The sequence below is a fragment of the Anoplophora glabripennis genome, unplaced genomic scaffold (genome assembly GCF_000390285.2).
Source record: "Anoplophora glabripennis isolate ALB-LARVAE unplaced genomic scaffold, Agla_2.0 scaffold669, whole genome shotgun sequence".
NCBI classification, from domain to species: Eukaryota; Metazoa; Arthropoda; class Insecta; order Coleoptera; family Cerambycidae; genus Anoplophora; species Anoplophora glabripennis.
The window spans coordinates 194,516-222,046 of record NW_019416752.1 but is presented as its reverse complement, the minus strand read 5'-3'; the positions used below and the strand labels follow the sequence as shown (position 1 = coordinate 222,046).

Below are 27,531 nucleotides of genomic sequence, written 5' to 3'. Positions count from 1 at the left end.
CATGCTAAATCTGCCACCGCTGCATATAGTGGTGGAGAGAGAAGCGCGGCTAGCAGCATATCGACTCAGGAATAATAATGACTGGAGGGGTGGTTCCCACTCCAGGATCAAAGATACATCTATGTCGGAACCAATTCTTGGGATGGTATCCGACAAGATGGTTCCAAAGTTTCACTTCCACAAGCCATTTGAGACTCGAATAGAGGATCAAAGCGAGTGGGAGGAAAGGTTTAATACCCTGGAAAGGTGGAGCCTAGTATGGTTTACAGATGGCTCCAAAATGACCAGAGGGACGGGTGCAGGAATATATGGACTCAGACCCAGATGGAGTGCAAGCTACAGTCTGGGGGAGTTCCCTACTGTATTCCAAGCAGAAATCTTCGCAATAATGGCGTGTCTGGCAGAGAATGTACGTAGAGGTTATAGACGTAAACTCATATATATATTCTCTGATAGTCAAGCTGCAATTAAAGCTTTAGCCGCACACAAGGTAAGTTCAAAACTGGTGTGGGACTGTTTACAAATGCTGACTGAACTGGCCACCAACAATACAGTCAGACTGTGTTGGGTGCCAGGGCACAAAGGCATTTGTGGAAATGAGAAAGCGGATGAACTTGCTAGGAAGGGATCCGAGACAGTGTTCATTGGCCCGGAGCCCTTCTGTGGCACATCTCCCAGTGTGGTCAGGCGGGCTCTGGGCAAATGGACAGAGACAGAACATAGGAAATACTGGACTTCAAGGTCAGGACATAGCCATTCTAAGGAGCTTATGGAGTTTCCTTCGAAGGGAAGAGCGAATGAGCTACTGAGCTTGAATAGAATCCGGCTCAGGAGAGTGACAGGACTCATAACGGGACACTGTCACTTTAGGAAACATCTACATAAACTAAAACTTGTAGACAGTCTGATCTTTCGAGGATGTGAATCGGCGGATGAAACTTCTCTGCATATCCTGGGCGAGTGCCCGGGATTTGCACGTAGCAGAATGACGCTCCTTGGGAGACCCTATTTGGAACCCAAGGAACTGAGAGAAGTGTCAGCAAGGAAGCTTTTGGACTTTGTAAAAGGACAAATCTACTTGCTGAATAGGACTAGTAGTGGGACGCACAATAGGCTTAATTAGGCCGCAGTACTATGGGACTTATTAGGACCAACCACTAGAAGTAGAAGTATTAGTAGGTAACTCACGCTGTTCAATGTATGTTCATAAAAATAAGGCCCAATTAAATGCAATGATGCCGCACCACACATTCACTGCAAAATGGCCTGGTTTTGAACTGGATTTACAATATGGGGATTTTCAATGTACTACTAGTGTTCGTTGCGCCTGTTTGGCAAACTATTACTGACAAACCGGCGTTCGTCCGTTCAAAGAATGTGCCGAAAAACATCAGTTTCTACATTTACTATAATTTGAGCTATACAATTAAGACTGTTTTCAATGTGACGCTCAGGCAAATACTCCAAATTGTGAATTTTGTAGTCATGATACCCATTGGTCTTTAATTTCGTTCAACGGCTGATTTATCCAAATTCAATTTTCGACTGGCCTGCCCTAGAATTTCGTGGATTTTGTTCGAAATACTGTAACAGTTTAGCTGTATTAACATTGTTTCTTACTCTTCGATCAATTATTAGATTTTTTCCAAACAGAAAACCATTTTCATTTCGTTGCAAGGTCGCCTCGAGTCTTGTAAAGGTTCTCTATAGCTCTTCTTAATTTTTGTTTGTGAGTCGCCGTAAATTAGCAACATAGTTATCAACTTTTCCTGAATGAGAAAACAGTTTGTAAGCACAAAAGTTATACGTTTGACGTTCGTATTGAGAAATGACAAGTATTTTGTGACATTTATGCACTTTAAACGACTACTTGATCCTTCCACCGCTAATGTGATTTTTAGGTGGTATTTCTTTTGAGACTCTTCAGGACGATATTGCTTATAAGTTTTAAAAGGAAGTAATAGAGAAAAATTTCGCCAATAAAAGATTATTAGAAAAAAGGGAGCTTTTTGACAGGAAAAAAATAGGTATGTTACTGGAAAAAATATAATCGATGACGTCATTAGTCGTTTTTGTCAAATCCCAAAGATAATACTTTCGATTGAAAATGGAACTTATCTCATCCAATTTAACACCACGTGTCCCAAATTTTATTTAAAATTTCTGGATCCTCACATTAGGCCCGTACTATCGAGTTTGAGATACCCTGTACAATGTAGATTTTCTAAAACCAATGTACAGTACAGATTTTCTAAAATGTACAATGTAGATTTTCTAAAACCCCCATTGAAAGATAAAAATATAAATTCACTGAAAATTACGCATAAAAACGCCCCCTTAAATCGATTTAAAGTTATTAAAAAGAAACTAAAATTTGTTGCCAACTTCAAGGGACGAAATACTGGAATACCCATATTTTATTGCATTATATATATTTTTAAATTTTATTTTCAATTTTTTACTTATTATGCTATGCCATGACTAAGCCTAATAATTCAATACTCACCTCTATTGACGGAGCAACGATGTGCCCCCCGGCAAGTTGGGGATGATGAGTAGGGGTAGGCCTTGGAATGACGTCATGTAAGTCTTCGTAAATGGTAGCCGCCGTCGTAACATCACAGTTGTTTTGGGGAGAATTTTTACAGGGGAGGAAGTTTTGTACTTTTCTTTTATGCCTGCAACAAAGGCCAGTCATTAGTTTGATTGACGGTATCTGCCGAGCCACATTATAATCCATTAATGTTAAGCTTAAGGTTTTGCATTTTGCCGATCGGGAAATGATTTTTTAAGTAGTCGTGTTTGAAATTTGTTAACAAGGCCGTGACTCTTGCCGAACAATAACAATACATCTGGGACCGACAATGGTGGCGCCTGGTTTTAGTAGACACAATAAAATTATTTAGACAGGATGTGGAATATAGAAACTACCCACTTTTCAATGTTTAGATAAGGTTTTATTGTCATATTACTGCGTAATTAGAGCAGAAGTGGCCCCCGGGGAGCCGACTCATGCCGAAATTTGTTCAAAGTAGAATGTTTTGTTTAGACGGCGCCTAACAACCGTCGAAAATATTTTTTGCGCACATAACTTCATTTCGAAATTCTTCAAATGTAAACTGTGAAAAGTAAATATAACTATGGAGCAGAAAATATAGTTTTTGGAATATAGTTTGTAGAATATAGTTGAAGTCACATAATTAAGGGCGGGTGCAGGCTAGCGATTTGGCATTCATGTTATTGATATAAAAAGTCAAACAATATTTAGACAACGGTTAGTACTTGGAAGACGTATCATCCCTCGGAAAGGATGCCATAACCATAGTAGCAGAACTAGGGCGATGTAAACGGATTAAAAAAAGTCGCATACTTGACATTTATTTTGTCATGAATACATAGATTGATATACCAAGAAGTTTTAAAGACACAAGGATTAAATCTATTCGATGTAAAATACGACACAAAAAAATACAAATGTTAATGTTACACATATCTACAGCAGATTTATGGGGGTGTGTTTAAAAGTACCTAATTAATAACCAATTGTTAAGTTGCATTATTGGTGAATTATACAGTGTGCCATTTAACACTCCCGCTGCCAATATCTCCGACACGAAGAAATTTATTTTAGGTCCGCATACTGGGGTTATTAGGTCTCTCGAATAGCTTCAAAGTGCCATTAGAATTATTAGTTCAAATCTTTCTGTATAGATAGCGTGGCGATAAAAAAATTGTTTGATTCGTTGAACGTGGAAATGCGAGCCATCTGGAAGATGTAATGTATGATGTAATCTATTATTTTATTTAAATCACACTGAGACAAAATAGTCTTTTCTTTTAAAATATTATTATAATCGCTTTATTCACACCACATACTAACTAACAAATAATAAATTATAAAAAACAAATGATCAACTACAGAAAAATTGTACAATGGTAAATCTTAGTATAGTTAAATTGAAAAACACAAGCTGATAAAATGTAATTATTGTAAAACTAATATGTGTCATCTATCATACATGTTTTATTTTAAATAAATGACATGAGCCACCTACGACTGAATTTTTAAATAATATGTATTTCATAAAATACGGTTTGTCTCTGCCCCTTATCAGGTTTACCATTGTGCAATTTTTATTTGTGTTGTTGATAATTTTTTTTTTATAATTTATTGTTTGTTAGTTAGTATATGGTGTAAATAAAGCCATTATAACATTATTTTAAAAGAATATTTTGTCTCAGTGTGATTTAAATAAAATAATAGATTTTCCTGTTACATCATACATTGCATATTGAAGTCGACACGTCTCGAAAAAAGTAAATATTGGGAAAAAGATCTACATGTTTCCAAATTTTCTTTTGCTTTTAATATTTCAGAGAATATCATAATTGAAAAACTGAATGAATTTTTGCTCAAGCTGAACTTAAATAAATAAATAAAAACCAAGAAAGTTGTAGATATTACAGTTTTAAGTGGAACATGTACGAGCCCAGGCTCATAATAGTTCGGCCGGTAATAATTTGAAACTATATTTTTGAAGATAATATTAAACTTAAAACAAAGGTGCAAAATTTAATCAAAACTATTACAACTATATTCTAAACTATACTTTTAAGTAGCTGAAACTGAAAATTATAATTAAATTACGTAAAGAAACAAATCAGTATAACCAAAAATGTATTTCACGTGGTGGGTCATAATAGTTCGGCCAAAACCTAATATTGCGTTACGTCGCCTTTATTAGCAATAACCGCCTTAATTCTACTGGGCATTGTATCCACAAGTCGTGCACACTCTTCTGGTGGAATATTATTCCATACATTTTGCAAAGTAGCTTTTAATTCGGGTACTGTCCGCGCTGGATTTTTTCGAAGTTGCTTCTTCATGTTGTGCCAAAGTGTCTCGATTGGAGACAAATCTGGACTAGAAGACGTCCATTTTAGAACAGGAATGTTATGTTCTTGAAACCACGTCTTCACAGTTTTCGCAGTATGGCAAGGTGCACCATCCTGTTGGAACATGAAGTCACCGTCATCGGCTGCACATTGCGCGATAGATGGTAAAAAACTTGCTTCCAATATCTCCTTATATTTTTGGGCGTTAACAATTCCATCGATGAAGTGTAATTTGCCCACTCCTTTTGCAGACATACAACCCCATATCATGACTGATGCTGGGAACTTTACTTTTTTTACTAGACAGTCATTATGGAATGCTTCGCTGGATGTTCGTAACACCCTTTTACGGGAGTCGCCCACACAAACATCAAACTTGGACTCATCACTCCAAATTATATTGTACCACTGTCTTTGAGTCCAGTTCTGATGTTCCCGAGCCCACTTTAGTCTGTTGCGTTTTTGTAAAGTTGTCAGTAGTGGCTTTTCTTTTGCCTGTTAAAAAAAAATTGGATGCCAACAGTTTCACCAAAAAAAAAACGAATAAATTTTACCTTATAAAATTTGTATCCTATTTTTCTAATAGTCCTTTTAGTTGTAGACAACGAAATATCCTTGGCTATACTTTCTCTCCATAAAACAGTTATCTCTTTAGTGTTAGATCTCCGATTTGTTTTCACAATTCTCCGTAAAGCTCTTTTATTTGCTTCTGTAATTGTAGATGGTCGGCCGGTTTTAATTTTTTGATCAACTCCATTAGTAGTTTTATATAAATTGATAATGTCTTGAACGGTAGAACGCGGCACAGAATGAGAAACTGAAATTCGACGTGCCGAAATACCTTTCTTATGGGCATTAATGATGGACAAACGAAAATCTTTACTTAAGGGCTTACCACGAGGCATTATGCTTTAAATATGATTTGAAACTAATACTGACAGCTGTCTTGTTGATATATTTCATAATTGCTTTGTTTTAACTAGTCAGCTCGATTTCATGGCAATTACGATAAGCGGCCGAACTATTATGACCTACCACGTGAAATACATTTTTTGTTATACTGATTTGTTTCTTTACGTAATTTAATTATAATTTTCAGTTTCAGCTACTTAAAAGTATAGTTTTGAATATAGTTGTAATAGTTTTGATTAAATTTTGCACCTTTGTTTTAAGTTTAATATTATCTTCAAAAATATAGTTACAAATTATTACCGGCCGAACTATTATGAGCCTGGGCTCGTATTGCCACTTATTTATTTAAATACAACTCTTTTAAATAGTTCATATTCTATGTGGATTTCAGGGTTTGCCACTGATTTAAAAACTCGTCTTAAAAATACGATTTCGAATAATACGTATTTTCGCATTATTTTTAAATAATGTTTAATTCTGTGAACATATCTTTTTTACTATACAGGTTCGGAAAGTCCCCATGGTATATCGGCCGTTACGTGAGAGCGATAAAGTAAGTCATAGAAATTCGTGCGATAGACAAGGATGGTTAGATTGAAGACGTTTCATAATCTGAATGGTCATTCTCACTTCTAACCGGAAACGGGCGGTGACTATTCAGATTATGAAACGTCTTCACTATAGCCATTCTTGTCTATAGCACGGATTCCTTTACTTTACTTTGTCGCTCTCATGTAAAGGCAGATGGACCATGTGGATTTTCCAGCCCTGTATATTTGCTTCATGAATTGAATGGTTTGTAATATACACAGAAATTTTAATATTTTATCCTCAAAATAATTTAATAACCTAATTACTTAACGTTAATTTTTCTGTGAATTTGAATGGTTTGGAATAATTATGTATTTATTTTTTTTTCAGTTTAAATAAAATTAATAAAAATTGACACGAATATTTGCAGTCAACATTTAACTCAATATTTCGTTGCCTGTTATGTTATAGATAGAAGTGTATCTTTGTTTTTGCGTTTTTGTTAATGTTTGTTTGTGATTATTTTTTAAATTTGGGTCTGAATAAATAATAAATATTAATTTTGTTTAATAAATAATCCAAAAACAGTAGTATATTTACTTTTTGAAGTAAATTAAAAGAAAAAACATTCTAAGTGGATCAAATTCTACGCAGCTAACCATATAAGTAATTTTGTTTTCAGACGATATTATAGTGAACTGATTAAGATATCTATTTTTAAGTTTGGGAAATACAATATTGCAATTTTCTCGCGCAGTCTTTGTTCCGTTTCAAGTTTCGCGTTGTTTGCCAAAAATATGATTCGAAGGTCAGAGAAATTGATTTTATTAGAATAAAGGACTTCGATGAAAGTTGCAGTTTTGGTGGTAAAGGTATAGTCTTCCCAGTCCACTACTCTGCCATTGCGCATCATACCCTCAGGGTTCAAATAAATTTGATTTATCTGTGCAGTAGTAGGTAGTTTTACACAGTTATTATTATTACACCATTGCACAGTTATTCACCTAATTAACACCAAATTATCACTGATATAATTTGTGCTTCATTGTTGAAATACACCCTGTATATTTAAGGAAGAAATTAGGAAGAGCATTATTGTTAATGATTTCAGAAAATCCATTATAAATTGGTAGATTAACGCATCAATTTTAATCTTGTTAATTAGATATTATTGAAAATGTTCAAGGGTACATCATTTAGTTTATAAAGACCCTGTCAAATATTATCATCGTCGTTGAGTATATAGTCAAACGACAACAAAGTATGCCATACGCATTAGGGCAGTATCTGCAGGCATTTTGAACGACACATTTTACAGATATCCGAAGTGTCCTTATATAAAAAACGTCGTAGTTTAGAGCTCAAGGTGGAAATAACATTTCGTCCAGAAAATTCCTATCGTAAAATTAGGTCTACTTACGTGCCGGCTACCTACTTAGCGATTTGACAAAAACCAAACATAAACTCCAGTTTATCTAAAGTATGCCACTTCAGGCCACAATCTTAGAGCCCGAACCGTCAAAAGACCACCTTAACGACGCCGGTTTCGTTTTCGACTCGATTTCGGGCGATTCTTTATCGCTCATTGTGCATTCTCTCATGGCTGCACAGGACCACTTCTTCTACCGAACTGCTTATTAAGGTTTCCGATTGTTGCACTAAAAACTGAATCGGTCTGCAATCAAGAAACAATGTCGACGCTCTTTAATTGCCGCGCTTCATTCCTATGCTGTTATATGAAAACCGTTTAATGTATCGTCATGCACTTTAAAACATTTTCTCTTATTTTGCAGCAGTGCAGTATCTATAGGGTGTTTTCTTGACTTATTTTTTAAAGATAAAACATTGTATGACATTACAGCAAGTGTTGTTACGTCCCTCGTCAACATATAAGCAAATCGTATTAAAGAATCACACACATTTACAAAAATGCTGTTGCCTGTGATTCAATCCGAACTGATAGTTTTTTATTGACTTCTATATAATATATCTTTAATAATATCTCTTTTAAGTAGGTATTTCAGGAAATAAAAGTCTAAAGCATTTAAGGCAGGAAACCAAGAAGGCCATTGCGGATCGCCGCTTCCTATCCACATATAAGTAATTTCGGTATTTAAATATTCTTGTACAGCAGAGGATATCACATCAAAACTTCTTAGGGACTTCTTTAGCGAGAACTGGCAGACCTTTTTTTTCAAAATTAAAATAATGCAGCACAAAAGGCGGTACGTTCACTTTACATATTCCCATGAAGTAAATAATTGTCTGTAGCCACGGAATGATTATAAAAGTCGAGAGGTAAGAAAGTGGATATGTTTCATATAGGTGTAACAAAAAATAATGAATTAATTACTGCCAGTAAATCCGTCAGCCGAATCTAAGCTAAGCAATTTCGTATAATGCTAAACAACATAAAACCTCATCAAAATTAAATTACTAATGATACACACGAAATGAAACCTATTATATGATGAGAAATCGGATTCTGTATCCGTGCTTTTTTGAGGATGCCGTTCGATTAGTTTCGACCATTGTTTACGTTTGGATCATCGGAATATGTAAAATGAACGTAATATAAACATTAATGAATAAGAATAAAGAATACACTCTGCGTCAAATTAATATTCAATATATTAATTTGAGGCAGAGTGTATTCTTTATAGATTGAGTGAAAATTAACATTTTTTTAGTGAATTATACCTAATGCTTTAGTCTGAAAATAAAATTTTAGCAGGTAAATCTTGACATTGTTGATAATTTGCTTGCAGCCGGTTGCAAAAGTTCAGATGGAATGAACCTTTTGCAGGAGGTAAATATGTGGTATTTAATAAAAGACAGCACTAAACTAATAAGTATAATATTAGAATAATATACTTTCACCCACACCGAAGTACAAGAGACTTTTAGATGCACAAGGATGACAGTTAAGAAACAAGTAATTTTAACACAGTCAATAGATGTAGGTATATACATACTGTCGAAACAAAAAAAACAATTAACAAAATATTCATACTGTTAGGCGGCGTTCTCTTTCACTTCCTCTGTTTACACTTTCTGTATCAAACCTGTCTTTTGCAAGTGGTTATTTAGTATTTTTGTGTCATAAACAACTTTTAACATATTCAACGCGGGATATCTGCTAATCTTTACAATCCAGTTTCCGAATCTTGAATTCTATAATATAAGTCTTGATTCTTCCAAAAGGTTACAGGCGATTACACATACACTGATGTCTCGAAATCTGTGAAAAAATGTCTGCTTTAAATAAATGATAAAATATATAGAGCCAGGTAAATACCAAAATCTGTCAAATTGTCTGAAGCTGAACATTAAGAATTTGATGAAAGTTACTAATGCACCACTTTGTGACTTTGCAGTAGACTTTCTTAAAAAAATGTATTTCAATGTGAATATCTTGAGTTGGAAATAAGAAAAGTAAGACAAATACAATATCGGTTTTATTTAGTAAATTGTGAGACAAAATAACATTATCTTACACATACACATACAGTGTTCATTTTGCACTCGTAACTTTTATTGGCTAACAGCAACATTGTTGCTAGATTTTAATTTTTTCAGATATAAAAGGAAACTTTATTTTTTTAAAACGAAAGCTTGCTTTTTTTCACTTAATTTTCATTTCACACATTTCATTTGTACATTTCACATTTCATTTATACAAGATTTATTCTGGGTGTTATCTATTTCAAGAAAATTTAAAAATGCAATATGTAATACACATTTCATTTGAAAAAATAAATATGTGAATTTCAAATTTGAGGCTACTGTGACAAATAAATATTAAGGCTAAATCGTACCTTTTTCAGTGTATTTTTTTTTGTTTTGTGTTTAATTGACATCAGTAGTGTTTTAAACCATATCAAATATCTTCGAAACTAAAGAAAATAACAAGATATGACTCGATTCAAGCATGAATAATTGTTTTATTCCATATTTACCATAAGCTTAACGTTTCCGATCCCGGATAGCATGATTGATTAAATTGAACATTATTACTAGTACTATTAACTGAACGTGTATTTGTAAGTCAGTAAATAAAACTGTCGCTGGCAACAGATTTTTTGTAACACCTGCCAACCCCTAATATCCCTTTGGTTTATCTTAATTAAGTCATTTCTAAGTCTAAGCATCCTTCCATCGATTTATAATTCTTCGGGTAGCCCGTAAGGTGAATGAAATTGATCGGCCCCATATTTAACCAAAGTGGGCACCCACAAGTCGTCTGATAAGTAACGCAGGGTGTGCCATTAGCCTTTCCTCGTCTAATGACTTCCTGGAGACCGTAATGGATACCCCCGCGATAATGAGTCGCGTCGTACTGATTAATTATTACACATCGCCTCACTTAGAGCTACCTGAAGCTATTCGATCTGGTCCCGAAGATTGCTAGTCTGTAAATGGACGTGTTTAAAAAATTTCACTTTTACCAAAACACAATCTGATGGAAGGTACATTGAAAAAGTTTGTTGCCAGAAGAATAGGAACAAGAATGTGCGAAGTACAGGGTGTCCCTTTTTCGAGCACCTTCGCTTTTCTGACGAGTTTTTGATGTATCGAAGAAAATCTGAAAATTTTAGTTAGTTTAGTTTAGTTTTATGTCAATCAAACTCTAAGAGAGATACGTTTCAAAATTACTGATTCAATTTCAAAAGATCGGCTTCATGCGAAAATTTAATTTTCAGTTTGCTGTTGTTGAAACTGCCAAAATAGCTAGATGTTTCGTTTTTAAGACATTCTTTGTAAAAGTAGATAATTTCGTATTTCAATAAAAACTAAAAAGTAGTCCGTATATTCAATGTTACTTTTCCGTTCTCAGGGCAATGTATTCGAATTCTCTACATACTGTGTACTAATAACAGTTAAGTTTAAAACATCATTTTGTTTTCGAATTAAGAACTACAAATATACAGGGTGTCCCTGAAAAGGATGGACAACGCTTGACCACAGGTTCCTTGGATGAAAATAAGACTATTTAGCCTAACTTACCTATATACAAAAGTTCACGCCTACTGAGATATAACCTTCTAAATATAGAAAAGATGACCTACTTTTTTTCAAATAATTAGAATAAGGGTAGTATATAGAATTTGGTGAGAATACATATACAGGATGTTCTCTTTCTAGTGCCTGTGAGCCACTGGCTATCCCGTATCTTTTTTGTGTGTACGCCAATGACGACAGAATTAATATTTTTAAAAATACGCACTATTTTAGAAGATTTTTTGCTTCCTACAAAATTTTGATATCGTTTATGTATTTCGAGTAAAACTGGCATTTTTTACACATTAAATAATATAAAATCAGTTTAAGATAATTAAAACAGTCTACTAGGAGGTGCCATATACCAAAGAAACACATTCATAACAATAATTAAAAGGTTCAGTGTTAAGCTCGGTGTGATTCACTTTGTTTTTTTATTGCAATTTATACTTTTGCTGAACAAACTGATATGTTATTAGTTTTGGGTTATTGTGAAGCAAATTGTTGTGCTACTGTTTGAACATATGCTGAAAGATTTCCTAATCGAAGAATTCCAAATCACAAAACACTTGCTAATACGGAGAGATGCCTTCGAGAAACAAGACGTTTTTTTACCTGTAACATTAAATCGTGGATAACGTACGGCCGGAACTATTCAGCTGGAGGAACAAATTTTGGAAAGGGTCAAAGAAATTCCTCAAGTAAATACAAGGCGTTTAGCGGCAGAGGTTGGCTTTCAAAAAGTTCCGTTAATAGAGTATTAAAAGACCAGTTATTACAGGTTACTATCCTAACAGGTGGATAGGTAGAGGAAATAATGCCCCTTTGAAATGGTCACCTCGATCCCCGGATCTAAACCCATGTAATTATTTCCTTTGGTGAGTGTTGAGGACCACAGTTTAAAACTTTTCAGTAAATATAGAAAACGATTAATGGGAAAGAATACAATATGAAATTAAGGTAAAGCACAATTATTGGATAAAATTCATTTTCATTTTCGAAGAACTAATGCTTGCGTTTAAGAAAAAGAAAAGTCACTTTGAGCATTTACTGCAATACTATTATAATATGATTACAAATATCAATTTAGGTTTATTTAAAATGTTTATGATGACTTCCTTACATTATTAGTTGATATTGTTTATTTGAAATATTAGTGTTGATTTTCATTTTATTGATTGATAATACTAAGACTAAAAATATGTAGTTATTTTTTATAATGAGATGTTTTTTCATTATTATTCCCTGCTTTGAGACTATAAATTATAGTCTCAATTATTATATTATAGTTATAAATTATTTTTTACAAATCGGAATTTTTGCCTATATTTAATGTATAAAAAATGCCAGTTTTACTCGAAATCCATAAATGATTTCAAAATTTTGTAAGAATAAAAAAATCTTTTAAAATAATGCTTATTTTTTTAATATAAATTCTGGCCTCACTGGCGTACACACAAAAAAATTACGGGATAACCAGTGGCGCACAGGCACTAGAAAGATAACATCCTGTATATGTATTATCACCAATTTTTTTATTTACGTTGCGCTTATATAAAAAAATAAGTGTACCAAATTTGAAGTTTCTAAGAAAATTAGTTTTCAAATTATTTGAAAAAAACTATCTTTTCTATTCTATATTTAGAAGGCTATATCTCAGTAGGCGTGCATTTTTGTATATAGGTAAGTTAGGCTAAATAAATAGTCTTATTTTCATCCAAGGAACCTGTGGTCAAGCGTTGTCCATCCTTTTCAGGGACACCCTGTAGAATAAAAGAAATTAAAAAATAAGAATGAAAATCAAAATTTTTTCGTCTATAGATAACTTCAATATTCATTGTTATTCATTCACAAATTCTTCATTCACGTTCCATAAGTTTTGACCAACCCTGTATCTCTTAAGACAATCGGGGTTAACATGGCGCGGGCACGGCTCGAAAGACCACCTAATATAAAAAGTAAGGTGCAAGTTATAAATATACAGGGTGTCCCCAGTTCGGGTTGCCTATACCTGAAATGGATACAAAATTTAAATTGTCAAAAAAAAATTATTCTTCATAAAAATTTTTGCTTGTCCAGAAACCCTTGGCAAGATAGTGATTTGTTCAATTTAATGTACAGGGTGTTCAAAAATTTGGAAAAGGTAGAAACAGTGAAGAGTAAAGTACCTTAAATCTTAACGCTACGTGAAAAAGTAATGGGGAAAAGTTGCTTGGAATTAAATTTTATGTTTAAATATGAAAGCATGGCCTTCTAGTTATATTCGATATTCTGGGATTTTCTAGGACTCTACTTATTTTTTAATACTTTCGGAGAAGCCATTCTATTTAAAAAATATTGCAAGTCCACCAAGTTCAACACACCTTCAGTCTTTTGAATGTATCATTTCTTCATTTAATATAAAAAATAAATTATTAATATGCAAACATGTGTATCTGTTTTTCAATAAAGCAATATTTTTTGTCTTGTTAAAGTCTTACCTTTGGAATAGTTTGAGAACCGACATTTAATATCTGATTTAAATATGGTACACGTTATAAGGGCATATAAAGCCATAAAAATCATTTTCAAATATTTCATTTGCTACATCAGTGACGTATTGGGTCGACATATTGCTGAAAATAATTTTTTCGCCAGTTATTTCTGCAAGGAACATGATTACATTTAAATCGACCATTTCACGACGTCGCACAAAAAATGCCTTTCGTCAGTTTCTCTAAAAATTGTTAGATTTTGAGTAAAAAGAAAATAGAGAATTTGCTGTTCTGGAGAAAAACTGAAGTTTAAGATCCGATTGTTTATCTGAGAAATGGAATATTTTAGTTTATATTTTTTTGTTTCTTTAAGGAAATGAATCAATTGTGTAAGTTTCAAAGGTTTGGGGAAATATTATCTTTTAGGATCTTTTCAGATTATAAAAGAATTTATAAACCTACAGCAAAAAAAATATTGTGTAATAATGGATTTATTTATCTCTTTAAAGTAGCAAAAAAAGTTCATATAAACACAGTTGCTAAATTTTTCCATTTTCTAGAAACACATTTAATTTGGTATACTTACTTGTTGTTTGGAATACTGGATCTAGCAATTTTAAGAAGCATTTATTGAAATCAGCAGGATCCATATACAGGGAACATATTTTCAAAAAGAGGAGGTAACACATTTCCTCACACGCATGAATGAATAGTGTTTGGCGATTTGTACTGCTTTGTTATTTGTGGTTTGAGGTGGTACTTTTTCACGTTGAGCGCTATTTTATTAATTTATTTCTTTTCAATATTAAATTTTTTTGATAACTTTGACATTCTATACCTCAAAATCGAGGTTTTCAAGAGCAAATATAAGAAAAGATTTATAAATTTCGGCGGAAAAAAATTGCTCCTTTGTTTTCAACATTGTCATGTTGCGTCGCTGTATAATTGAATTATATGTACGAACTCTCATTTTTCGATACAAGAATTATACATTTTAATAAAAAGGAAGTAGAATGTTGACATAAAAATAACAAAAAACGTATAAATTTTTAAACGGATTAACAGGAACTATTAATAAAAAAATATCCACACATATAATCTAAAAATAAATTACAAAATTGCAAAGTCTTGTGAAGTTCTAATTAAAATAGGTGCATTAGATAACACAGTTTGCTACGGTTATATTAACAGAGCTGTTATTATCATTATTTAATAAAATTCACATTATATCTGAAAAGCCTTTACTTTAACAACGTTGCAGTAAACGCGAACAAGCTGCCGATTTAATTGCTTGGATCGTAAATCATCACATAATTACAAAAAACCGCACCCCGTTAGGGTGTTTATATTTTCCGCTGAAAAATTCGTAAGATGATATCGAGGAAAGAGCATCTTTTATGTCTTCCCCAGTGTGGTGTCGGATAATAGGAATAGGCGGATGCTACGTGTTAAAGTTTAAAGTCTTCGCCATGTTTTTGGTGTCGGATTAAGCATTCCGAATGAATACCTGTGCGAAATTAGAATGATCTTCATCCAGATTCTCACGAAAATAATAAATGTGTGTTTCATTTTTCATGCAGCCACCCTTATATCTCAGTTACCGTAAATTGCAACGTTTTGACGTTTTAGTAAGAAATAATTACCTAGAAAACGATTATTTTGATATAACCCGATTTTGGTCATAGGCGACGGTTTGAAAATTAAAAAAGGGGTGGACATTTAAAATATACACATTTCCAATTTTTTATCTAGAAGTTGGTAATGTATTTAATAGAAATTTGAAAAAATATCTTTAAAACTGTTCAAGTATTTAGTTTTTTTTTACTTTAGCATATACGTTAATTGAAACACTAACAAACATAGGCAAGCATTTTCTTTTAGTTTTTTTTTATTTTAAGATATTATATTCTCCTAATATTTTCACATTTAATAAAAATATTCTCATCAATAATGAAAATAATAATAATAATAATAATAATAATAGGACTGAAATATGTGTAGAAAAAAGAAGTAGGTCAATTGGATTGGTCATGATTATTTAGTTATTTATTGTTGTTATATTATTCTGTTTGTTCTCTGCCCTACATTTTCTGCTGAGAATATTTTTAATAAATGAGAAAATCTTAGAGGCAGACAGTCCTATGATAAATTTTAATACTATTAAAAAAATGTTCGAAAATTGAATAGTTTTATAAAAAACAGAAAATGAAAAGTAGGCAATAATAAAAAATATACTAAATATTTGGGTATTTTTAAAGATGTTTCTCTCAAATTTAACAGATAATTTTCCGGACATAATAAAGTAGAATACAGTATTAACTTTTAGATAAAACAATTATATAAACATATTTATTTAAAAAAGTCCACACCGGACTAGAACCAATTTTGAAGGTAATGATTTCGTGCTGAAATATAAAAACGGTTCAATTTCAAATGAGAGATATAAGGGTGGCCCAAAAGTGAATCACTGTTTAGTAAAGTTAATAAACGATTTTTTGATATTGTAGAAATCAATCGCTAATACCAAACAAAAAAAATATTATTAGAAAATGTTTAAATATATCTTATTTTGGCTGGGACACCAAATAAAACGACTTAATTTTTTTTCGCATTCCTCTTGCACATTCATCTACAAACAGAATACTAGAACAAACATATCTAAAAATAAAATAGTTGAATATATTCAAGTTTTAAAATATATTTAGAAGAAAAATTAAGTTACCTATATATTTGAAACTTTCTTAAATAGGTACGCATTAAATGAGAATTTTTCCTTAAACGTTTTGGTGGATACCCTCTTTTAGAAATATATGGGTATACGAAATAATAATAATAACAATGTAATTAAAATAATGAATCAAATACATTTAAGAAAAATTACAAAACCAGGAAGATTGATTTAAAAAACAGCAAATCAAAAAATATATTAGTTACCAATATTTATCCGCTGCAGTTTATCAAATTTTATGAATATTTTCTGAAATACTCTTTGGTGTAGTTTAAATCATTTGTCAATACAAAATTTTAAACCTCTTTTGAATTTAATACTATTAGGTATATGTATGTATCTATCACAAATAATTTTTTCATGCTTGTTATAGAAAATTAACGAGCTAAATATTATTAAACCATTAATAATACCATTTTTTTCTCACATACAGAATTTGAGTGTAGAAAATGACACTTGGCTGCTTTACATATACCTAAGCATTAGATATTGATTTGATTTGTATTGACCACCGTTTTATATGAAGTTAGGCCATTCGCGATCAGAGGGCAATTCTGTCAACACTCTCAGATCTAAGAAAACGTGGTTTAAAACAGAGGAAATTTGATACTTAAATACGACAGTAAAAGTAATACATGAAATAATAAAAGTAATACATGATGCCTATATCAATGCGTATGCAAGCGTTATCCATTACTTTGACTTATCTGATATGAATATAATTTTTAACCTAAATATTTATGAATTTTTTATATATTTACGTTATTTACATCAACTTTAATCTGATAACTTTGATAGCCTTGTAAAAAATGTACGAGGTTTGATCAAAAAGTAATGGGAATTTTCAAATTACGCGTTTTTTGTCTTGTCTATCGAGTTGATTCTTATTTTGTGTATTGGTAACATCGTCAACGACATACCTCAATTTTTAGGCAGCTTCCACGCTTAGGTTGTGTTTAGCGTGCGAATGAGTAAGACTCACGTCAGTGTATTTGGCGATTTTTTGTGTGGCCTTTGGCGACGATATTATGTCACAGCCACGTGTTTATCAATGGTACAGATGTTTTCAGGTAGGCCAAGAAGATATCAAAGATGAGGCGAGATCTGGTCAAATGTCCTTCTAAGCGTTTTCTTCGACTACAATGAAACAGTTCATCACGAATTTTTAGTGCCCGGTCTTACAGTCAACATGGATACTACCTACAAGTTTTATACAATTTGCGTGAGGTAACTATGAAAAAACAACAAGAATACGAGAAACAACTTGTAGATTTTGCACCACGACAACGCACCGGCCGGCGCATACAGCTTTGCTTATCCAATAGTTCTTGGCAAAACACAACACGGTTGTGATGCCGCAAACGCCCTATTCTCCGGACATTACCTCTGTGACTTTTTCCTATTTTTGAAATCAAAAGGATACCCAAAAAACAACGTTTTTCAACAATAGATGAGATAAAGGCAAAATTTCATACCGTGCTCAAGATGGTATGTAAAAATGCCAGTGTTTCTCAAACCGGAAACGTTGGAATAGGTGTATAATATCACATGGAGACTACTTTGATGGAGATTGGATAAAAATTGAAGATTAAATATAAACTTTCCGAGAAAATTAACAATTTCTGTTACTTTTTGATCAAACCTCGTATCATAAAATAATGACAAGGCTTCGATACCTTTGAATATAAAGAGTTCAATGCGTTTAATAGATTATTGCGGTTACAAATCTTAAAAGCTAAGCTATAAAGGGGATTTGTGAATAAAAATTGACAATCATTCAAGCTAGCTGGAATATCGCAGCTGGATATCAATCTCTAATCCTAACGAACCGGAATGGTACGTTAGCTACGTGATAGGAAAAGAGTAACATATCAACTATGGCCGTAATTTCATAACCCGCCTACCTAATTATCAAATTCCGGCGTGCAGGTTTCGGCAACTGTTTTTTTATAGGAAGACGTAGAGACTGGCCAATGCGGGGTCTACCATTAATAACCCCCCTACATTTATAGTACTTGACCCTCTATATATCTCGCGTGTTCGCCTGCCCACAAAAATCCACTTCCGACAGACCTCTACACAGATCAAGTACTCCTTGCAAAGCCACCGCTTCCTCTTAACACATTTTTATGTGGCACGGTGGCCAGCGGCCCCGGAGTGCTGCATCATAAAACTACCCTTTAGAAGGGGATTCAAATTTAAAGCACATTTAGGTGAAAAGTAAAGAGTTTACCCTCGAGAAGTTTATGGAAGTTATGATGGTTTATTTTTAACTGAGTCGCAATTGAAAAAGAGACGTTTCCATAAGTGAAATTATTAAAAAAATTATACAAGAGTTATGTTTATAAACATAAAATCTAATATCAATAACTTGCATTACATTTACAACTGTTATAGGGTTATGTCTTATTAAGTTACTACCAACAACGACCAATAAATCGTATACTAAAGCCACTGTAGTCTCTAATAGTAGCTGTAGTGAATAATAGTAGCTATATAATACACTGTATTTCACTACAAGGAAACGTCAACGCAAATATTGAATTGGAAATGTTTGTTAATTTATTAAAATACAAAAAATTCGTATGTATCCTATGTATATTTAGACCGGTATTAAAAAAAATGATAAATACAGGGTGTTAATGAATAGGTGTTACAAACGGATATGGTATGTAAAAAATCCAAAAATAAGTGCAGTTTCTTAATAAACATATGTCCTAAAGCGGCTCATTTTCGAGATACAGGGCGTTGAAATTTAAAAATAATAAACTATTTTTTCCTGTAGCTCCGGTATTAGTTAATATTTCTTTATCAAACTCAACAGACAGATTTACTAGCTTAAAGGATGCATAAATATGGCAGAAACCATTTATTGGCTTCTTCTAGTGGCGTGCGATAGGTGTCGTTTCACCTTTTATCCCCCCTAAATTGTGCGGCACTGTACAAATATTAGTTTTTCGTATGTTTTTGAATTTGCTAGTATTTTTTACGTAAATAATGTATACTTGTTAGACTTCCATAAAATGAGTAATTATCAAGTTATTAACATTTACATTACTGAGGTCACCTTATGCTCCAAAAACCAAAAATTTTTAAAAAGTAAAGTAAAGTTTAGTAAATGCATACATGTGTCGCTTTGTCTTTTTGAGATACAAAACATTCAAGGTTTCCGTATTCCTCAAGCAAGTTTAAAATGTTGGAAAAAAAACATTTGCTGTTGACATTACTATGTATTTTAATGTCAAATTATTTTCGGTTGTGAAACGAGGCAGTTTTTAATTATTATTATTATTTTAGTGTTAGTTTAGTTTGTAAGTTTTAATTATTAGATAGATATCTTTATCCATTCGTTTAAAACATTCATACATCATGAATGATATACTTCTGCTGATTATGCAAACATGATATTAATGTAAGGTCAAGCGCGTTGTAATGGCAGGGCTGCCCGTCGGTTATACTCAATCCGATTTCCAAATCGTCCAACCCCTTCACATAAGATATTTGGAAGAGTGTTTCGCAGGTTGCAGGAAACAGGAACTTTTACAACAAATAGGGTTAACTGCATAGACCTAGTAAACTATGGACTGGCCCTAGAAAGAGAGGTCAATCGCGCTGATGTGTGCAAGGCAGATGAAGCTAGTTGAAGCAAATACTGGTAAAACATAGGATGGTATACGGGTATACCGGTACAAAATGCCGTAAACAAACTTTGAAGTAAATGTCATGTATTGACATTATTGATTGATTTCTTGAATTTTTGTGCGATTTAGTTAGTGTATGTGAAAGATTCGTAAAAACTAAATATGGTGTAATCGTGTTCTGCGATAAATTGCGTAAAGAGACGTTTTAAGTGGAGAAAAAAATTAAATTTCATAGGTAGGAAAGAAGTTATGATGATACCAACATGTTTATACTTTTCGCATCTTTCTGAAAATAACGACCAAGTACAGTTGTCTCTGATGATAACTTATTAGATTATATTATTTCCCCCATCCTCAAAATAAAATGACATTTTAACGTCAAAATTTTGCCGCTTTAAATGTGTTACTCTTCAAATTATTTTTTAACATCAAACCGAATATAAACAAAAAGTTTTAACTGAAATGTACTTATAATGTGCTCCAACAAAAATTCTCCTCAAATAATATGTTGAACGAAGAAAGCATCGACATAGTTTCAATTTATACAATTCTGGAAAGCAAGAAAATATGAAATATTTGAAACAACTACGTTAGACGAGTTTGTAGTAATTTTAACCGATCGAGTTTACGATATGAGGAAAATAAATGGAGAAATACATAAATAAGGCATTATAAAAACTATTTGGAATATTATAACTAAAACAATTCAAATATTGTACTGTAATTAGGACAGTAATATAATAAACCCTTTTACATACGTACACTACTAGAAGAAATGAAACATTTTTGTCTTTTAGTCTATATTATTTTTATAGTCTTTGAATACGGCCCAACAGAAAAAAAAAATAAGGAATCGATAGCTGATTGGTTGAATTAAATGTAGCGCGCTGCAATCGAAATTCTGTGAACGAAGCTTAAGCCCGTACTAGCTCCATCTCTCTCGCACACGTCCGAGCGATTGCCGTTTATATAGGGAAAATTACAGTTGGGCGAGTCCATTAGTTTATAAGGTCTATGGTTAACTGCAGGGTAAGGAGAAACCGCAGAACGATAAGGTTCGAAGAAGAAGTTCTTAATAGGATAGAAGAAAACCAATCCACCAGCAGTCGAAGTATTGCTCAGAATATGCATGAAAACCATGTAAGCGTTTGGCAAGTTTTACGCGAGCAACAGCTTCACGCTTATCATATACAAAAGGTTCAAGCTTTAACTCCCGCCGACTTTCAGCCACGACTAAACTTTTGCCATTGGTTTCTTCAACAGTGTCAGTTGCAAGCAAATTTTCCGCGGTTTGTGCTTTTTACAGACGAAGCATCCTTCACACGAGAAGGGATCTTTAATTCTCGCAACAACCATGTCTGGGCTGAAGAAAACCCTCACACCATTCGCTCCACTAGATTTCAGCAGAAGTTTGGCGTCAATGTCTGGGCTGGTATAATTGACGGGCGCTTAATTGGTCCGCACCTTCTTCCAAATCGTCTTACAGGTCCTATTTATTTAACGTTCCTACAACAAGTACTTCCAGAATTATTAGAAAATGTGCCATTGAACATTCGACAGGAAATGTGGCTGCAGCATGATGGTGCGCCAGCGCACTTTTCGCTTGTTGTCCGAGATCACCTTAATCAACAATTCGGTGTAAGATGGATTGGCCGTGGAGGACCTATGGCGTGGCCACCACGTTCCCCAGACATGACCCCGCTTGACTTTTATTTGTGGGGCCATATGAAGAGTCTAGTTTATGAAACTCCTGTTGAGTCAGAAGAAGATTTGGTAGCACGCATTCTAGCTGCAGCGCAGGAGATCGAAACGACGCCTGGCACTTTTGACCGAATGTACACAAATATGCTTCGAAGAATTAACGCTTGTATCGCTACTGGTGGCCGTAATTTTGAGCATTTACTGTAATTTTTTTGTGCAAAATAAAAATACCTTTTAAACAACTTTAACTTTTTGTATCTCGAAAACTAGCATAGCATAGAAAAACATAGTTTTTGGAGCATAAGGTGACCTCAGTAATGTAAATGTTAATAACTTGATAATACTCATTTTATGGAAGTCTAACAAGTATACATTATTTACGTAAAAAATACTAGTAAATTCTATAACGTACGAAAAACGAATATTTGTACAGTGCCGCACAATTTAGGGGGGATAAAAGGTGAAACGACACCTATCGCACGCCACTAGAAGAAGCCAATAAATGGTTTCTGCCATATTTATGCATCCTTTAAGCTAGTAAATCTGTCTGTTGAGTTTGATAAAGAAATATTAACTAATACCGGAGCTACAGGAAAAAATAGTTTATTATTTTTAAATTTCAACGCCCTGTATCTCGAAAATGAGCCGCTTTAGGACATATGTTTATTAAGTAAACTGCACTTATTTTTGGATTTTTTACATACCATATCCGTTTGTAACACCTATTCATTAACACCCTGTATATAAGCTATAGGAAATTTTATTGCGATTTCAATGAAATATACAAAAAATTCGAGTACATATAGATGAGGTCAAAATAATATCAGTTCTTCATATAAATTTTTTTCATACGGGCCTTCGTTAACAAGATACGGGCCCTCAAAGTTGAAAATTAAAAGCTTATTTTTATTTACAGTCTCTAAACTATTAACTTTAGTATGATACAAATTTGGTGATCCATAGCACATGCATACAGCTTGTTTTTGATGAAATAAGTGAAACCCAATGGTCAACAACCCAGAATTTTTGCATAGATGACGATCGCAATCTATCTGTATCAAAAGTAAGTTCCCTGAAGATTTTTCCAACGATAATACCCTCTTAGTTCAAGTCGGTAAAATTAACAGTTTAGGAAATATTTATGATTTTATGTTACAGTACATTCGAGCGGCGCCTCCACCATTTTTTGTTTTTAATTTTTAATCGGACATAATTACTATGTTAGAATCGTACATATTTTTAAAATAAGAGCCTAGGAAATAATAGTTTTTTCAGTTTTTTTTCTGTGCTTGTTAGGTAGTAGTTGAAATTTGGGCTTAATTTTTTTTTTTTAATTAAGGATACTTATTCTTTAAGCATCAGTATTATTTAAACTAATTATTATTTTATTATAACTAAAGAGTGCTTGCAGCAAAACTTGCTCTTAAAAAATGAAAATATTACATTACAAAATTAATTAATCCATATTTTGTTGTCAAATTTGGTATATATTATATAATTATTATAAAATTTTGTTCATAACAACTATTAAGCATAATATTTTGAGATACGTATTTTTAAAAAGTATCCGTCAATTCCCTAAAGACGAATCTCACCGCACTGTGGTGACTCCCATATGACATGCTTTATAACTTTACTTGGCACTGTATCATTCCATTAGATAAATTTTCTCCCGTGGCGTGATACGAGATTTAAAAACACACTAATTACAAATATTAAATCTAAGTAATATAAAGTGTAACTAAAAATTAATGTTCCCGCTTTGCTAATGATGTATTTTAGAGGAAATTAGATTTTGGCTGTCTAAATGCAAATTTTCTAAATTTTATGACAGATAAATATTTAAATTCGCAAAGTTAGCGCGAAGGAGATCCCCGTTTAATTGGGATTAAATAAGAAGATTTTCAGCTAGACCGAGTAAAATTTAATCGGTTCGCGACATTCATTGTTCCGCTACAGACATTCCTATGGATTAAAAATCCAGGCCAGATTTATTTTAGACGCGTTGTGTACTTCCCACGAGTATTTCTCAGCGTCTTTTATGCATTGTTTTCCAACATTTTAGCTTTGTTTCCACCCCACCGTTTAGCTTCCAGAGCCATTCTCCACGCCTTACATATCACACCCATATAATTTGCTTGGTTAGATATCCATGATAGTCTTTTAAATGCGCATTGCCTTCCTTTTTGGATTTAATTAAACCTTAAATTTATTAAACAAGTAAGTATATCTATACATAATTTTAAATTAAAAGAATATTCTTGTTTACTGGAGAAAGGTACAAACTAAGATGTTGTGTTTTAATCACAACAATCTAAATTCTTATTGTCCTAGATTAGCACATTCTTTGAATACTTATTTATTTTCTGTTCTTGATACAATCATAGGAATTTTATATATTAGTTAAGCGCCATCTTTTCGTTCTTTGGGTATCTTCCAATATTAGTTTTACAATTTTTAGCTAATATATTATGAAAATAAAAATATAAAGCATCTTACAACACTAAAGTGTATTTGATGGTTCTCGTTTACGATATCTTTTCGTGAATATTTAATTCATAACTTTGGGGTCATTGAAATGAATGAACCAAAATGATGAAGAACTTATTATTTTTTTAAATTTGTTTTTGAGATTTAATAATACAAATTAAATTCTGAACGCACACTATTTATTGATCCGGCAAGTGTGTATTTTGTTAGGAAGTGTGTTAATTGCATATGTTAATTGTAAAATAATTTTATAATCTGAGAAATTGGAGACACTGTTTAATTTTACTCATTTAGTGTTGTCATTGATTCAACAACTTGTTTTTCCTTGACAGTATCCATTTGTTCTTATTATTTTACGATATTGATATTTTCTTCGATTTTGTCGCTGAAATTAGGAAAATATCAGCCTAAAACTAAAGTAGGTATATGAGTTCTGAGTAGTAGTTTATGTCTGGCTTTGTATCTAGAAGTGATGATTATTGTCTGAATATTCACCAATACACTTTTGCAACAGAATATGAACAAAGCTTACACTTATCAGCTTCGTACGGTCATTTCATATGAATCTATACAGGGTGATTTTGAAGTTTTTTAAAATGACGTAAGTCAAAAATTATCAAAAATTATAAAATATTTGTGTCATTATGAGCAAAAATTACTTCATTAGTTACTAGAAAGAAATTGGTGAAATTTCCATAGCGGGCGTTTTGTTGCCCTTTGTCCTTTGAAAAACATAGAAACAAACTTACAAGCTGCGGGATGACATCTAAAAGGAAAGGTTCGGTGTACAATCGCGATGCTATGATAGCATTCTGATGACACTACCCGTATACTAATATGATATTTTTTAATTTATCACTACTGTTAATGTTAGTTAAACACTGGAATTACTTAGTGTATTGTTTAAAACCTAATTCAAGAAAGCTAATCAGCTGTTAACTTAATGTTAGAATATTATAAGTTTATTGTAGGGATTTATTAACTATATTTTGAACGTCGTGAAGGTTTCCGTCGGACCACATATGATTATTATGGAAACTCATTATACTTAGTATTTCCCGAGCAGCTTCGTCAGTACCTTTCTGCAAAATTCAGGCAGGAGTGAGACTTGAACCCGTTTTATGTGATAGGAATAAAATTGTTGATTTTTGAGGACTGATCACACTAATTTATTGCCTACATTAAAATTTGTAGCTTGTAACTTTTCTGGAGCGGATCTTTTTCAATGTCATGTAATGTCCGCACTTGGGGTATTTTTGATCCTGATTCTGAAAATAGTTGATAAAGGTCGCTATTTTCATAACAATTTCCGTCTGCAAAATCATAAATATAACCCACATTAGTCATTTCGGGATTTGTGTATGTTACCATGACAATAGTAGGAAAACTGAATCTTGAATTGAAACTTTTAACGGCTGCCTTAAGATCACATGTATATTGAAAATTACCTTAAATTTAGAATACGCCCTTAGATTTTCTGACATTAGCTGACAAAAATTGCAACATTTGTATCGCGTCAAAGTTTATGTTTTGATTTAAAAAAACCCTTATATAATTTCTTTAAACAAAATTCTATAAAAACACATAAAAGTTTCGTGTCAAGAAAAATGAAGATGACTATATCTATAAACTTTACCTAAAAAAAATTAATTCTCTACTTAATGCTCCCATTATTTTTGTTTCCGATGTCGAGAAGTTTGTTTACACAGCAGCACTATTTTATATCACGTTGAATACTTTACTATCCTCCGTTTATAACTATTTCAAATCTATTTTTTGTTTTCTAATGAAAAGGTAGTGCACTGCTAGCACTACGTGGTACGCCCTATATATCTCTGACTAATTAAAATATTTTAGTTATCCGATGACACATTCTGCAATTTAACCTCTACTTGTAAATTTAGACTCAACGTGACTTTAAACACAGGAAACTTTATTTATATGGCGTTGTGAATATATTTTCGCGTTTACATTAATCCTTTCACGGAGGAATTATAAATGTAGATGTCAAAATGCAGGCAGGCTATCCCTCGTCATAACTTATATTTAGTTTATGGATTAGCATCCTATTAAAAGTTACAGCCTTGTAATTGCATTAGAATTTGGGAAAATAAAACAAAAACTCGAAGTTAAATGTGATGATTCCAGTTGACAGTTCTTTATAATTCTGTCATTGGATTTAATATATCCCCTGGAGATTTCAAATTTAAAATTAAAGATAGTATCCGAGAGCCGGGGCTAAAAGCCTGACAGAGTTATTTTTCTTAATCTGGATACGGCGATGATTCGTGTTTTTATTAGCATTCCAATTTAAATTTTAATAGAAACTGATAAGATATAAGAAACTGGGCGGTGAAATTTTTATACTGTATTCTTAAGCTGAAAATAACTCAAATCGACAAATTATTAATATCAGATCTCCTAAAGATAGCTTCTCCAAAACGCGTTTACTAAAATTAAGTTGATACTGACTATAAAAGTCAAAATAGAAATGGACATACAAAATAACGGAAATATTATGAAATAATAATAATAATCCTTTAGACTATTTTGATTTACCTACAACTTATTAAAAAAAATAGGTATACGAAATATTCAATGGATTCATATACACCTATCATAGCGTAAAAAAAAATCAAAAAGGAAACTTAAAAATTTTAAACATATACACTCCACTGCAATTTGGTCGACTGTAATACCTAACAAAAATGAAAACAAATTTAATAAGGCACTAAATGTGTTGAATATTATCACATCTATTTTATTTTATCGAATTTAGTTATTGCTAAATGTAATCAGAAAATGCTAATATTTTAGCCAGGAAAAATTTGTTGAAAATCAAAAGTCTGATCCAGTTTTGACAAACCAAGACTAATGTTCCTTCTTCCCGTAGGCTTACAGTCATAAATGATTGGAAACAACTGTAGTACATTCACGTAAATCATCAGCAGTTTTCACTTCATTTCATACATTTAATTTCTTTAATATTTCTATCAAAAGTCGATAGGGTATGTCATCAAACTGCGGTGGCTGGTTCTTCTTATCCAAACTACTGTACCTCTTGAACTTCATCAAAGTAATCTCAAATGTATTTTGTTGAAAATATCAGGCGCATCAAGTGCAAGAACTATATTTATCGAATAGCGAAGGGCAAATC

At 32.5% G+C, this 27,531-nt stretch overlaps 1 protein-coding gene across 1 annotated transcript in view; it reads right to left on the bottom strand.

Moving 5' to 3' along the window:
* LOC108913014 overlaps nucleotides 1–27,531 on the bottom strand; it is a 153,466-nt gene that overhangs the window by 33,474 nt on the left and 92,461 nt on the right. Inside the window, exon 4 of the mRNA XM_023455413.1 lies at nucleotides 2,507–2,678. Within this exon, the coding sequence (XP_023311181.1) occupies nucleotides 2,507–2,678 (172 nt within the window). The remainder of the gene's footprint in view (nucleotides 1–2,506; nucleotides 2,679–27,531) is intronic.